Source organism: Brugia malayi (assembly GCF_000002995.4).
Source record: "Brugia malayi strain FR3 genome assembly, contig: Bm_v4_Chr3_scaffold_001, whole genome shotgun sequence".
NCBI classification, from domain to species: Eukaryota; Metazoa; Nematoda; class Chromadorea; order Rhabditida; family Onchocercidae; genus Brugia; species Brugia malayi.
In genome coordinates this window covers 703,305-720,580 of record NW_025062477.1, presented here as the reverse complement: position 1 = coordinate 720,580, position 17,276 = coordinate 703,305, and the positions used below count along the sequence as shown (strand labels likewise).

Here is a 17,276-nt window from a genome sequence, read left to right as displayed (position 1 = left end):
CTCTCTCTCTCTCTCTCTCTCTCTCCTTGTCTCTCTGTCTCCCTCCCTCTCTCTCTTATTTACAAAATGGTTGTTTCTATTTTTATCCTCTGAAAAACATTCTAGTTCCTCTTCGAATTCCTCTTTTGAGAATTTAATCAAGAAGAAGCAAAATTTAGCGTGTTTATTACACGTGGCGTACGTGATACAGCTCTCCATATACTTCCAAATTTTTAGCTAATATTTTATTGATAACTTTGATAAGAAACTAACAATACTGCCTTGTGCAGTACTACAATATTGCAAGGTGACAAATCATGTATGTTTCACCAAGTTAGTTCGTTCAAAGCAAACTTTTGCATAAATTTTGTAAAAATTTTTTTAAAAAAATTTTGTAAAAATTTTAAAAAAAAAATAAGAAAGCAATTAGTGTAAGATATTTATATAATATAAGTTTCAAATTTTAATTTTATTACATTATTAAAGTTTTTTTTTTTTTAATTACTCTAAAAAATTTTACTTCTAAAATATTCATTTCAAACAAAAATTTTATTTTATTTTATTTTTTTCATTTTTCTTATATCATTGATTAAAGCTGAAATATTTGTAGGAAATTTCAAATTGCAAATAATATATACTGAATGTATGATATTATGTGCATATGTGCGCTATTGAATTCAACAAAAAAAAAAACTTTTCTACAAACGTACGTAAAACAATTTCCGCCATCATTAATTATAAATTGTAATTTCAAGAAGAAATTTCTTTTTTCTAAGATTTTAAACCACTAATTAGATTGCTTCAACAAGTTTTTTTTTTCTTGCTATTATATATGATTGTTAAGCATTGATTCGATTCGAAATCATTTAATTAATACTTAACTTTACTTAATAATTAATACTTAAGAATTACATTATGGTAAATAGTAGAATTTATTTTTATTAGTTGTATTTTGAAAATAATTTATATGTTTTATGTTTTATTAATCACAGAATATGTTATACATTACTTTAGCTAACTTTATATTTAATTTGTTAATATTTATTAGAATGGTTCTTCTATCACAATGCTAACAGTATCGAATTTGAAAAGGGATAAAAATTAAAGTTAAAGAGTAAAAACAAAAAAAGTAAAACTTTGTAAAAACAAAACTTAATTAGCATAAAGTTATATTTATTACTAATTATCCTAATATTGTGTAAAAGTGAAATGGTCAAAACATTCTATTTCAGGAAATTATAAATTAAAAAAGAAAGAAAGAAAAAGCGTAGATGAAAAGATAATAAAATAATATTTAGTGACCTTTTTTTTTTTAGCACTAAAAATTTACCATTATGACCTTTGCACTTTTTCTTTTTTACTTTCAGCTTAAATAATAATTTGTTATATTTAAAAGTATAAAATGAAAAAAAAATAAGGGAGAGAGAGAGAGAGAGAGAGAGAAAAAGAAAGAGAAAATATTCGATACGAATTCGTGATCTATCATTTATATCAATTTATATGATTTTATAAGTTAGCAAAAATAAATGAACTGAGTGAATTGTTATGTAAATTTAAAGTTTGAAAAGTAAAGTTAAATTTTTGTAAATTTAAAAATGCAAAAATTTTTTTAAAAGGAAGAAATTTATGATGAATATTATTATTATTATTGTTATAAATATATGAGCAAATAAAAGTGATGGAAAAAGAAGAGAGAAAAAAAAATGTACATAAATCTGAATTTTTGATTTTTTGAAGAGGACACGACTGATTACTAGTTTTTTTTTTTTTTTTTTATGGTGACATTTCCACGATAGAAATCAATCATAAACCAATTTTTATTCATTTACACATTTTAAATTAGAAACATTCAAATTAATTACCATTGTTATTCATTGATTTTTCAACTAAGTAATTTGAATAACTAAAAGTATTCCATAAAACTTTTAAATAATGAGATTAGGAAAAAAAAAAAGAAAAAATAAGTATGAATTATCGTTTAGAAAGAAGAATGAAGAAAAATATTTCAATCAAATTTGTCGTTTTTTTTTTTTTTGTTTTTTTTTTTTAAAAAAAATATTTTCTTTAAAGTTAAGTTATTAAGTAATAAAACGGACGGCCTAATTTTGAAATCAAAATGATTTATTTACTTTTTTTTTTTTTTTTTTTTTTTGATATTTGAATGGAAAAGGAAGCGCAAAATTTGACAAATATATTTATATATATACTTGACCCACATATGCTAAATACAGAAAAATGATTAGATTAGATCAGATCAGATTGCTCTTTCCCTCTCTCTCTCTCTCCCTCGCCCTCTCTTTTCCTCTCCCTCTCTCTCTCTCTCCCTCCCCCTCTCTTTTCCTCTCCCTCTCTCTCTCTCTCATCTATTGTTGTTTTTTTTTTTTTTCCTAAATCTTTTTGATAAATTTAATGAGTTTTTTTTTGTAATATATCAAGATGGAATGGTTATCATTTATTTTCATACTTCATTTCTACTTTAAATCTATCATATAGCATAGGAATAATTTATTCATTTCTTTTTTAAACGTGACATTTCCGCTTCTTCCATTTCCGCTCTTTTCCAATTAATCATTTCACTCTTTTGTTGTGTTATTTTTAATTCATTTCATTTCGAATTGTCATTTATATTTTATTTGATCCTATCCTATTTCATATTTCAGTTTATTTAATCCTAAATAGTTAATATAGTCTAATCTCATGCGGAATTCTTTGTTTTTACCTAATAGCAATTTCAACTTACATAAGTAATTTGTCAAATTTTGCGCTTCCTTTTTCTTCTAAAATTGCAAGAAGCTATTCTAAGTTTAGAAATAGCATATTTGTTTTTATTATTTATCAATTTAATTCTAAACAAAATGATTTGAAAAAAAAAAAGAATAAAATAAATAAATTTGATAAAAGTTTTCGTTAAAGAAATATGTTATAAAAATGAATAAAACGACCTAAATTTTATAACCTTTGAAAAGAGAAAGGAAAGAAGAAGAAGAAAAAAAAAACTTTGTACAAAGCAATATGTTATTAAAATTTTTGAAAGGTTAAATTTCAAAAGTATTACTAATTCAGTAAATTTTTTTTTTTTTTTTTTACAAAATTTCAGCACAATTTGAAATAATGCAAGTGCAATATGTTTCAAGGAAAATTTTTCATTAATTAATTTAAATTTTCTTTCCTCAATTTCTAGTTATTTCTCTTATTCCAATAAGAAATGAAAAAACAAAAAACAAAAAAATGGCAAAAGAAAAAAAAAATTTCTTGTTCTCAAAACAGAATTAAGAATCAAAAATTTTCAGGTGTGTTACAGAAAATTTCCAAATATTTTTATTTATATTATATTATTGCAACAAATATTTTATCCAATCTAAAATAATTCATCAAATTAAATTAGTTTTTTTTTTCTTTTTTTAAAAAAATTTATTTATTAATTTAAATTATTTCCTGATCCTATATCATTTTATTCAATAATGATATATTCAAATTCTAGTTTTCCTTAAAATTTTTTTTTTTTTTTTATTCACAAAAAGTTTTTTATACAATAAGAACAAGTAGTATAATCCAATATTTCTACACAAAATACTTTTACAGTAAATTAAATTATAATCAAATTAAGAAATTTAAATTTAAATACATCATAGAATTAGAGTATTCCTTCTAGTTTTTTAACTATTATTTCATTAAGAGAATACGATTAAAGCTAGACTTACTGAGTGACCATTCAGTTCTATTTATTTAAGAAATAATTATTTACCAACAATTTTCAATCAGTAAATAATAATAATAATGCCTACTTGATAAAACTTTATACAAATATTCTCGAATGTTTAGCTCTTTCTATGATAGTAATTTTGTTTAATGAGAGGATATTCGAAGGTCATAGGTCATACGAATCCAAACGACAATGATGCATTGGAGATTATAAAACAAACCTTATTTGTGCATAAGCTATTTCCGGAAGAAATCTTTCCGATATTTTAAAAGTACATTTCAGTATTCCGAGAGACATTTCAAAAAAAAAAAAAAAAGAAATTCATTTCTGACTGGAAATGAATATATATATATATGTGTGTGTATGTGTATGTGTGTGCATGTGTGTGTGTATGTATGTATATATACATGTATGTATGTGAGTATGTGTGTATGCGTATGTGTGTATGTGTGTGCATTTAAAAACAGGTAGAATTCGGTATAAAACAAAGTTAACGGGTCTGTTGCAGGGATTCGTTCTATAAAAGAGGAATCTTCCTTCTCTCTCTCTCTCCCTCTCTCTCTCTCTCTCCACCCTTTCTCTTTCTCTTCTCCTCTCTCTCTCCCTCTCTCTATTAACAATGACAAAGAAATAATTATTAAAAATGATTTCCTTTTCTACTTAAGTAATACTTTAAATCTAATTTGCCTCTAAACATTAGCAGGAAAATGATTCATTCATACAATATGCAATGGTACAAAATGCCATCGTATCTCGAATTATTGATTGATCGATTGATTGATTGATTGATTTCAATAGAAACTATCGATTGATTTGTGATCATTAAAAGTGATCAGTAGTTTACTGATAAATAATTGACTGATTAAATGAGAAAATGTTAATGACATCATCTATTTTCTTAGTTTCTTGTTATAAATTATCAGTTAGTTTGGAATTTTTTTTTTTACATATTTACAAATTATACAAACTGATTGAAGAATATATTATTTAACGATAAATTATTAATGATTAAGAATTTTAAAATAACATTTATATGTTTTATGCAAATGAAACATTGAACTGTCTCTTAAATTACTTTAATTAATTTACTTAAAAAAAAAGATATAATTGAATGGCAAAGAAAAATTGTAAAGTGCAGTAGTAGTAATTATTTTATTTTATCATTTAGTCTTTCTGATTGACATATTATTCTAAAATATCGCTTACAGCAAAAATTAATCGTAGAAAAAAGAAGAAAAAAAAAGCGATGACTCATCGCATAACTTTTAAATTGTTTGTGTAAAAAGAAAAGAATGAAGAAAGATTGAAAGAAATGTGAACAAATTTACAAAGGACTATCACACAGGTATCAGAAATGCAGTGCACACCAATGTTATCACTGCCAATGACATCCTTTTATCACAATCATATCATTATCATATCATAATCATATTATATCTCAGCCCCATCATATTTGACATAACATAATCATATCATCATATTTATCATATCATAATCACATCTTACTCTACCGTGTCATTATCATATCATATTTTACTCTACCATATCATATAATAGCCTAACAAATTGTTATCATATCATATTAATAGCCATATCATGTCTTACCCTATCATATCGTTATCATATCATAATCATATCATATTTTACCCTAGCATACCATGTAATAGCCATATCATGTCTTACCCTATCATATCGTTATCATATCATATCATATTTCTATCATATTATACCACATCATATCATGTCCTTTCCATTTATCAAATCTTAGTGACGATTGTGGCTTAATGATAATACAGGAGTGAAAGATTTTGATGTAATAAATTTGAAATAAACTTGAAAAATAAAAATTTGATATAATAAATTTCTTTAAAATTATTCGCAATATAATTGCAACAGCAACAGCTGCAACAACAACAAACAACAACAATAACAACAACAACAACAACAAACGGCAACAATAACAATAACAACAAACAACAACAATAACAACAACAAACAGCAACAATAACAACAACGACAGTAACAACAACAACAACAAACAACAGCAAACAGCAACAATAACAACAACAACAAACAACAACAAACAACAACAAACAGCAACAATAACAACAACAACAACAAAAAAGCAGCAACAATAATAACAGTAGCAACATTAACAGGCGGAAGCAAAAAAAGTCCACACGAGAGAAGAGATCAGGGATTTAATCATAAATTAGCAATGATAGACAGAATGTCATAATTATGTATATTATCAGTGATGTTATCATTTGTTACATGTATATCAACATAGTGATAAAGACTATCAGGAATGATAACAACGATATTACGTAAAATGGTATACTCTGATAACGATTACTTCCATCAAATAAGAATTGAGAAACGAAAATGACAAATAAATTATTTCATGTTGTCTAAAATTTAAATTATTTGATGCTATCAATCAATTTATCTATACAAATTCACTGATAAATGTTCTTTGTTTATCAATAAAATAAATTTGAAAATAGCTTATTTTTACGAATGAATTTATTCACAAACAAAAATTCCAATTTACTAATAAAATTATCAGAAAAAAAAAATTGTTAATGAGCGAGAAAATTGTTTTGTACTTTAAATGAAAGAAAATTAATTAAATAAATAGAACAAAGATAATTTTATAAAATTAAAAAAACAATAAAAATAGCTTCAATGATAGTTTTGATAGTTATTTTCTGAATTTAATCATTAATCATTAAAAATTTTGAACAAAATTTTAATCTTTCAGCAACACTTATTTATTTATTTATTTATTCAACAAATATCTTTTTGTGCTTTTTTGAATTAATAACTTATTTCTTAAGTATTTTACCTGTAACACTTCTTCTGATCACTTTATACAACTATATTACAACGATTTTAGCTTGTGTACAAAACAATGTATCGCAGTATCGAGAAAGATCTTAATGTAATGCTAAAAGATTTACTTAAAATGTTTACTTTACCTATTTCAAAAAATAAACTTCTCGTATTTATCTTTAATAAAATTTTCCACCAACTATTAAACAAAATCGTACTAACTGTAAAATAAAACTCTGTAAATTCAAAAAAAAAAAAAAAAAAAAAACTTAATTTTTATCTTACATCTGTGTAAACAAATGATAAAATCAAAATTTTTAGATAAATAATAATAAAATTGCAAAGATGTAAATAAAAAAATTTAAATAACTAAATTATGATTTTTTAAAGAAAAAAAAAAAGTTACAATACTTTGAATTGATTTCTATAAGAAAAAAAAAAAAAAAAAACTTATGCAAAATACTAACAAATATTTAAATGGAATATATGAAAGAAAACAAAATTAGAATTGAAATTATATTAAAATAGATGAAATAAAAGGAATTTTTTGATTGTTTCATTTTATCAAATGCAATAAATAAATTTTAAAATACATTGAAAAATCATTTTCACAAATTATTTTTGTGGAAAAAAGAATTACAATTTCCAAATATTATTATTCTATTCAATTTTTAAAATTATTTGATTTAATTATAAAACTTTATTAAAATTTGTAATTTATTTGGTGATAATTTAAAAGAAGAAAAAATTATGTATAAAAATTTTTGTTACTTACTTATAAACGAAGAAGCAAGCAAAATAGTATGGAAGTAACTGGAAAAACCCGTTTGTACCAAAAAAAAAAAAAAAATTGAATAATGATCTCTTTTAATGAAAGCAAGGTGGTTTTTCTCTCTCTCTCTCTCTCTCTTTCTCTTCCTCTCTCTCTCTTGTATCTTTTATCTTCAAATATTTGAATAATAGAAAATAAGAATTAATTTTTTTTTTTTTAAATCAACAAATATCAAACTATGAAAGTACGAAAATTATTCTATTTTGCTTCTGTAATTTCAGTTTATCTTTTAAAAAATTTAATTTTTTTTTTTTTTAAATAGTATTTCTACAATATTTTCTATTTTATTTCATTTTTTAGAATTGCAAACTTTTTTCTTTCTTTTCAACTTTCAATCAAATTTAATATAAAACACAAAAATTAATTTCTAATTTAATCTTCAACTAGATCATTCCGTTCCATTTTCATCAAAAAGAAAAAGATTCAATTTTTAATTTCAGTTCAATCAATTAAAATTTGATAAAACCATACAAAAAGAAATTCAATTAATTTTTTTATTTTTCAATTAAGATTTAAATTAATGAAATTAATAAAAAATCCATATAAAACGTTCACGTTTCATTACGTAAGTTCAAGTTTTCCATATTACGTTTTTACGAGTTTAGTGTAAACAAAGAAAAGAAATTGGGTAGTAAGTAAAATCTGAACATTTTAATTAATGAAACGAAACTGCAAAACTGTTAAAAAAATACTTTATGAGCAATTTTTCTTGAAAAAACTTTTTTAAAATTCATCAAAAAAAAAAAAGAAATTTAAATATTAAAAACTTTCAAAACTTGTCATAGTAGAAAGTTTAAAACTTTCTGAGAAACATTTTTGATACTAAATTTTAATTTTACGTTTTTGATTACTTAATGTAATGAAAAAAAAAAAAATTGAAATTAATACTTTATAATGAATTGGATGTGACATTTGTGAAAAGTATGAAATTTTCTATGATCTGATAAACCTTAAATATAGAAAACTTTAAAGAGATGAATCAGAAAAAAAAAAAAACTTTTTTAAAATTCAATAAATGATGGCATTTGTTTACTCTTCTTTTTCACATCTAAACAAACAATTAATATCTTTGCTTCTTTTTTCTTTTTTTTTTTTTCATTTCTCCACTTAATACTCTTATTTTTTTCTATCAAAATTCATTGAAATTTGAGCATGCAGACTGATGCTTTGATCTAAAAAACAAACACCTGAAAAAATTGATAGATTTTAGTGCACAAAGTCATTTATTTCAAATTATTCAAGAATGAGAAAGAGGTAATAATAATAATTAATAATATAATAATAATAAAAAAATAAGTGGACAAGTAAACAATAATAAATAAATAAATACATACATTAATAATAATAAATAAACAAATAAATAAATACATAAACAACGATTATAATAAATAAGTAAATAAATAAATATATAATAAAATAATTATAAATAATACAATATAATTAATAATGCAAAAATAATAAATAAATAAACAAATAAATAGACAAGTAAACAATGATAATAAGAATAAATAAATAATGATAATAGTAATAATTGTGGACATTACAGTTACACATTTTGATAGTGTTTCTTATGTAATATTAATGATGTATGCTTTGCTGGAACCAACAAGTTATTTATTTTATTCACTTCTAAAATACTCACTAACAAAACAAACCAATGAAATAACAATACAAAGATTAAAAAAGAGGAAAGAGAGAGAGAGAGAAAGAAAAAAAGAAAAAAATAAAACCTGTCTATAAGAGAGAAAAAAAATGTTAGTACTGTCAATCGTTCCGATATTAAATTAATTTATTGAAGTGTGTTTAATCAGACAGAAAAAAAAAAGAAAGAGACAATATCTATTAGTTTTCAAAATTATTCATCGAAATGTTACAACAAAATGTGAAATTGTAGAATATTGAAAAGTTGGACAGTTTGTATTTTAACTTTTATAAATTGATAAATACACTGTTAATGAGATGATAAGTGATAAAAGTTAATGAGATGATAAGTGATGAAAGTTAATGAGATGATAAGTGATGAAAGTTAATGAGATGATAAGTGATGAAAGTTAATGAGATGATAAGTGATGAAAGTTAATGAGATGATAAGTGATGAAAGTTAATGAGATGATAAGTGATAAAAGTTAATGAGATGATAAGTGATGAAAGTTAATGAAATGATAAATGTGCAGAGAGAGAGAGAGGAAAGTATAATATTATATAAAATATTGATTCTTTTCATTACTTGAAATGAATTTATCAATGAATTTATCAATTTATCAATTATCAATTAGAGTAAAAAAAAAAAATTTTTTTTTTATTAATATTAAAAACAATAAAACATATTAAACAATTTTTTATCCTAATTAGTGTATATTTAAAATAATTGATTTTTTTTTTGTAATTTTATTAATTGAAAAATAAATTTCACTTAAAATTTTATGAAAACCGCAATCTTATTTTTGACAAATTTTTAGCAAAATTTGACTTTCATCCCGAAAATATTATATATATAATTAATGCTTTTTACATTTAATTCATTCAAATTTAATTTTTATATTTAATTGAAAATGCATAATTTGTAGAGAAACGAACAATTTTTCTTTCCTTTTTTTTTTTCGATCATTTCAGCTTTTTTCGTCTACAACGAACATAATTTCATTTCTTTCTTTCTTTTTTTTTTTTAAATTCTTTCAACAATTATTTTTCATTAACTTACATTTTCAGAGTTTAAATGGAAAAAAGTTTCTATTTTACTTTTTAAAAAAGAACGGCGATTCATCTAAATAATTTAACTAAGTTTTGCACTTATTTATTTCTATTTAATGAAATTCCATTTTTTATTTTTTTTCAATTAAGAATGTGTTGCAAAAGCATTTAAATCATTTTTTGATTTATTCAATTAAACAATATATTGGTCAGTAATGGCCAAAGTATATGAAAATATTAGCCATTAATGAATGCATTGGCTTATATAAGCTGTAATTGGCTCAAATTATTTAGCATTTAGTAGCCAAATGCATCCAATAATTTTAGCAATTCATTTATGTTAGAAAATGGATTATTGATTGATTGATTGATTGATTGATCTGAAGAAATCTCTATGAGATCAAGAAAAAAAAGGATGCTTATCAAATCTTTGTAACTAGTAGTATTTGGCTAAGCTGAAAAGTCTGAAAATGCTTGAAAATAATTAGATTTAACTTTTACTAATGAGAAGTGATTTGTGATGCATCCTAAATTCCCTCGAGTACCACAAAATGCGAAATCTTCAGGCACTGCCAATTGAGTATTTAGCCTGAAATTATTTAGTGATAAATTTATTGAATGATAATTTAGCCAAGAAATTCTCTTATTATTGAATTCAGGACTATTCTATCGTAACATTGCAAATTATATTTTGTTAGCATTTTTTTTTTTTTTTTTTTTTGAAAATTTCAGAAATTTTCAACGATTAATCAATAAAACAATAGCATATATATGTATATTAATAAGCAAATGTCTCATATTATTATCCCGAGAAATCCTGAACAAGAATTTGCTTCAGCTTTTCATGACTAATAAAATCTTTTATGACAAACTTACTACTACAATACATGCTATTTTTACTATAAGCTTATTAAAATTAGGTTAAATTAGAAATAAATGTATTTTAATTGCGCAGTATCAGCTAAATGCATTGCATTTAAATACACTGTAAACAAATTTTTTTCTGTTATTGTTATGATATGTCAATAACTTCAGCTTATTGTTATAGCAAATTATTGCTAATGATAGTTATTTTTCACTTCAAATTTACTATACATATAAATTTGGAAGGAAATATAGGAGAATTTTTTTTAAATCGATGAATTATTGGCCAATTGAGGACAAAAAGGGACAAAGAATGATGGAGGAAGCAGAAGAAAGAGAGAGTTAATGATTTATGGAGAGGGAAAAAGAAATTTGTTCATATATGATCGAAGGACAAAATGAATCTTTTCATTCTTTCTTGCTACTCTTTAAGTAGTGGTTTTTTTTTTTTTGTCTCGAATAAAGTATCATGACATGACAAGGTTACCTCTCTCTCTCTCCCTCTCTCTCTCTCTCTCTCTCTCTCTCTCTTTTCAATCAATTTTTGGTGCTAAAGAAGAATTTTACCTTTATCAGATCAAAAGAATAGCAAAGTGGTTGTGACATCTCTTCAATACATTCAGCATATCCATCATTCCTTCCTTCCTTCCTCGTTCACAAGCATGTCACATAGTCCATTTGAATTGTCACAATTGTCCACAAGCGGACTGCAAGAGGACATTGTCTCTTTACTTACTTTCCTTTCATTTAAAATGTCTTTTCATCCTTTCTCTTTTCTTAGTAACTCTTTCAATTACTACTAAACAATTCAAAGTTTATAGGTACTTTTTACAAAACGCTTATTACTTTTATTAGCTAATTGTCCATCTTCTTTGGCTAGCAAAGCAAATAATTGGTTGCTAAAACATTAAGGATTTGGAGAGAGAGAGAGAGAGAGAGAGAGAGTGGTTGTCAAATCTTTTGAAAATGATCAATATGGATCGAAAGAGATGCTCGAAGAGTATTTGGCCAAGGATTGTGTTAGCTATAGAGAAAAGAGCCTGGTCAATGAATGCTACTGTTCGTAATAAGCTCTTTTAACATAGTAAATGACTAACACTGCGTTTAAAATGTAATCATAGTGCATTTCAGGTCATATTAGATTGATTTTTATTTAATTAAATCAAATGTGTGGTGAGAATAAACATACTTTAAAGTCCCAAGTTAAGCTTAATGAGAGAATAGTAAATTTAATTTTGGAGTTATTGAGGATAACAATGAGTTAATTCGAGACTGAATCACATTTTACTAATATTCAATACCATTGTAATTATTCTCTCACTGAATTTATTATTATCATTTTATTCATATATTTATCATTTATAATCTCTCACTGATATTATTATTATCACTTTATTCACTTATCATTTATAATCTCTTACTGATATTTATTATTATCATTTTATTCATATATTTATCATTACTATATGACAAATTTTTTTGTTGTATATTCAAATGGAATCTCAGTTTTTTTTTTCTTTGCAATTATTTTGTATTTTGTTATCAGTAATCTATCTGTTATCATTTATCCATTCATTCGTGTCACCAAAGTTTCACTTTCATCTTACAATCACAATATCTTTTCTTATATGAAAATATTTATATTTGATAACGATAGAATTAAATTTAAAATTTTTCACAACAATTCATTTTGCAAATACAATTCTAGATTATCATTTTGAAAGTGTATAGTTTCAATTTTTGGCTTAATTTTGATCATTTTCAATGCTTTCAATCATTTATCATTTCAATTTCAATTCAGTACAACTTCAATTCGTAATGTTAACTATTATCTGATGAAAAATGATAAGGCGCATTTGATTCTGTAATGATAAGTTAAGGCGCTAATTGTCCTTTGCAAAAAAAAAAAAGAACGATCTATTATTATCATTTTATCTTATCTGTTCAAAATTGATCTTTTCATCCGGAAGTCAGTGTTACTTTTATATTTTCTTTTTCTGTGTATTATTTGATGAGGTAGAAATTTCCGGAATTTTTTATGTGAAATATTTGTAATCAATCAATTATCAATTAATTTCTTGAATGCTAATTAATATTGCTAATTTTGCAGATTTTTGTTAGCCTTTAATTTATGAATTTTAAAATCAAATGTAAATGAAGAAAAAATTTTTTTTTGAGTTATTTATGAAATTATTCATTTGTTTATTTTTCTTTGCCATAAGTGTTTTGGCATTTATTTTGTTATAACAGTATAAAAATTGGAGAGTACTACTAGGCTATTTATTTTTATTTATTAAATACTGGGCTATTTATCCTCATTTGTTAACTACTGGGCTATTTATTCTTATTTGTTAACCACTAGGCTATTTATTCTTATTTGTGAACTACTAGGCTATTTATTCTTATTTATTAATACTAGGCTATTTATTCGTATTTGTTAACTACTAGGCTATTTATTCTTATTTATTAATACTAGGCTATTTATTCGTATTTGTTAACTACTAGGCTGTTTATTTCTTATTTATTAATACCAGGCTATTTATTCTTATTTGTTAACTACTAGGCTATTTATTCTTATTTATGAACTACTAGGCTATTTACTCTTTTTGGCCATAAAATATTTTCCTGTCAGTCATTTATTTCTTAATATTATCAATGTTATAAATGTATGAAAATCAATATATTTTACATAATTTATGCAAAATATGCATGTAAAAATGCGTCTAAAAAAAAATGTTAGTATGAAAATATAAATGTTTGACAAAAAAAATTTATTTAAAAGAAAAAAATTTACTATTTTAACCACCAAAAAAGAAAAAATGAGTTGATTAAGAATAACCGAAATAAAGTTAAATGTTTGGAATGAAAATATAACTAATAAAGGCAATTAATTATAATATTTTAACATTTTTTGAAAACTTAAATGTTTTCTTTTTTTTTTTTTTTTTTTTTTAATACACAACTTTAAGTATTTTACTTTTTGTCTTCTTTACCTTTACTTATAAAATTAAATATTACCTTCAAGAAAAGTTATTGCCAGTATCATATGTAGGTATATTAGCATATCATTCATTAACTTTTTAATTATTGGACCTAATATTACTTCGTTCAATCAGCGTAAATTTATGTTGCGATTAATAAATTAAAATTTAACATTTTAAAAATTTTTTTTTCCAAAATTTTCAAATTTTTATGAATTAGTAGTCATCAATTAGTTTTTTTTTTTTTTTTTAAACTTTTTGGAATTTGTAAATTTATAACTTTTTTTTTTCATAATATTGTATATTTTTTATCACATAAATTTCATTATAATTACTAAAGCCTTCGCTATTTATATATTGCTATTAATTAACAAAATCGGAATTACGTGGAAATTACGTAAGATAATACTAACGCATCATAATGCGTTAGTATTATCTTACGTATTATCTACGTCAAAATTCTTAGTTGCTACAAAATAGGAAAAAAAAATATTAATTTGAAAAAGCAAATGATTTCTGATATAAGGCACTATTATGAAACGTCAATACGTAAGACGTGTTATATTTAATAGACACGTATTTTGACGTAGTTCAAATAATCCACTATAAATACTACTGATTATATAGCTCGCTCAATTATTAAACTTTATACTATTTTACGTAATTTGATTTTTGATGATACGATGAAAGGTTGTAACTTACTTTTTATAACTTTGATAAAAGTAACGGAAAGTAGTGCTTAATTTTATATGTGAAAATAACTTGAAAAAGTATACAAATTAAATATTAAAATGTTTATTAAGTTAGGTATAATAGTGAAATTTTTTGAAGCAAAAGACTCGAATTGCATTCAATAATAAATCGTATAGATAAGATAATATTTAAAATTTAAATATAATATTGAAATTTTGAAAGTTTCTTGAATTGCAGCAAATTTTTGCAAAAAATAAATTACTATACTGTAATATTTCAATTTATCAAATTTCAAATATTTCAAGGAAAATTGAAAAACTTTTGATCAATGATGCAGGATTAAATTTCTAGTTCATTAAAAAATGTGTATTAATTATTTTAATGATATCAAAATACTGCTAAATTTGTTGAAATATTAAAGGATAGAAACGATATGTTTGTGTTTTGTTTCTATCATTATCTTAAATATATGCTAATTAATTAATTAATTAGTTAATTAATTAATTGAAATTTACTACCAGTTTCGTTGTTTTATTTCAATTTCTTACAATAAACTCACAAAGTTTAAGCTAATATAATTTTTATCCAACTATAATAAAAATTTCACTTTTTTTTTTTTTTTTTGAATTGTGGTTTAGTTTAATTTAATTTTTTTACTTTCTAATTTAATAATTGTTTAACTTTTTTTTTTTTTTTTTTTTAAAGAAAAAAATGACAAAATATATTGTTCTTAGTAGCTTTTTATAACATATATATATGACAGGTATTAATGTGACATTTTTGATATTGAATGAGAATTAATTATTTTATTCTTAAATATTTTATCATTTATCATCTTTCATTTTAATTTTATAACAAATATTGTTGTTTAGATGATAAAAAATTTCTTTACACAAAATATTTCAAAAGACTAAAAGATAAAATAAAATTTTACACTAAAATTTCAATAACAGTTAGACTAAAAGTTTCCAAAAAAAAAAAAAATTTATAATTTATTTTTTCATTCATTAATTCTTAGATTTTTTTTCTTTTTTTGATTTGCATAATTCATTGAATTTCTTTGTATTTTCATAAAATTACATTAAAGAATTAAACTTTCTTTCATTTTTATTAATTTGTTACTAAAAAATTATTTATATGAATAAATTCTGTTATCAAAAGAAATTTGTTTTTTTTTTTTTTTTTGAGAAAGTTTTAATTTTAATTATATTTTCATAATTTCTGAAATGTAATTTGAATTGATACAAAATTATAACTGTGATAATTAAAAAATTTATAGTTTACTATCATATTTTCTTAATATATTTACGATTTCGTTCATTTAAAATAATCAAAATTTTAAAATAAACACAATTTATCAGTTATAGAAACCACCTGAAAATGAGTGCAGTTGCGTCATCATCTACGACAGTAGTTGACAATAATTCGAATAGTTCTATAATTTGCAATAATCCACCAAAAAGGCGAAATGGTATGTTTATTTTAAATTTTTATATCAAATAATTTAAAATTTAATTTTTCCTTTTCATTTTAAATTATTTAAAAAGTTTTAAATAATTTAGCAAATTTAAGTATTTTTTTTTTTTTGTTGGATCGCAATTATTAGATTTTTTTTTTATGGAAAAAAAATTTTTTCTTTTCAAAAATTATCTTTATTTTTCTAATCAATTATAACAATTATTTAAAAAAATAAAAATAAATAAATAATTTGAAATTAATAGTTAAGAAGGAAATTCCAGTCGTATACAATGAATTGATGTTTAAAATAAAAATTTAGTTTATTTAATTATTGTTTTTTTTAAAACAAAAAATTATATATTTTTTTTTAAACTTTTCAATTGCAAAAAAATTTTTTTCAATTTTTTGTAATTTAATATATTAAATTTGATATTTTCAGGAACATTTCGTGTTTTAGCAGAAGATTATTCACAATTTACGTTAGGTGATGAATTTGACAATGATTTTCATCAGATTTTAACAGATTGTGAACCATATACGCTTAAATTTGAATCAATTCTTGATGATCCATTAATTGATCGTTTTAATAATAAAAAATTAAATAAAAATACATTAAAAGAATCATACATGTCGCATCATCAAAAGGAAATTTCCAGGTATTACTCACTTTTTTTGTTTTTTGTTTTTCGCAAATATTTATTAAAAATAGAATAGTATGTGATATTCAAAAATATGATTTCTTGAAATAATATTTAATCATAATTAGTGATTTACTTCATAAAATTTTTTTAAAAAAAAAGTCCTTCAAAAAAAACAAAAAAAAAAATTTTCTTTCTTCATAGTTCTATAAATAATATATAGTAGTATCTAAGGATTTAAAAAAAAAAAAAAATAGAATTACTCGAAACATTTTTTTCTTTTTTTAATTTTACAAAAGAAAAAAATTGATAGAAGGAAGGAATGTTTTATTTTCAAATTGTATGACAAAAAAAAAATTATAGCTTCAATTTTTGTTACATTTTCATTCTTACCTTTTTTTTAAAAAAAAAAAAAAATTAATTTCAGGTTAACAGATGAAGTAGAAATTGATGGTGATTCAGCATCAGATGAATTAGATTTATTACCACCTTTACCGCCTTCTTCAGGCACAGGACGAAAATTTCCAAAATGGAAAATAAAATTGCCAAATTGGTTACTTTGTCGTAATCCTCGTGTTCCAATAAAATGTATTATTATGTAA

The 17,276-nt window shown here is 22.5% G+C and overlaps 1 protein-coding gene across 1 annotated transcript; it reads left to right on the top strand.

Annotated features, from left to right (window-relative positions):
• Positions 1 to 15,958: 15,958 nt before the first annotated feature.
• Positions 15,959 to 17,276, top strand: Bm13606 (Uncharacterized protein; the record flags this gene model as incomplete). Its single annotated transcript, XM_043079602.1, has 3 exons — positions 15,959 to 16,049; positions 16,476 to 16,692; positions 17,102 to 17,276. 3 exons carry the CDS (start codon positions 15,959 to 15,961, stop codon positions 17,274 to 17,276), a joined length of 483 nt encoding a protein of 160 aa, XP_042935536.1.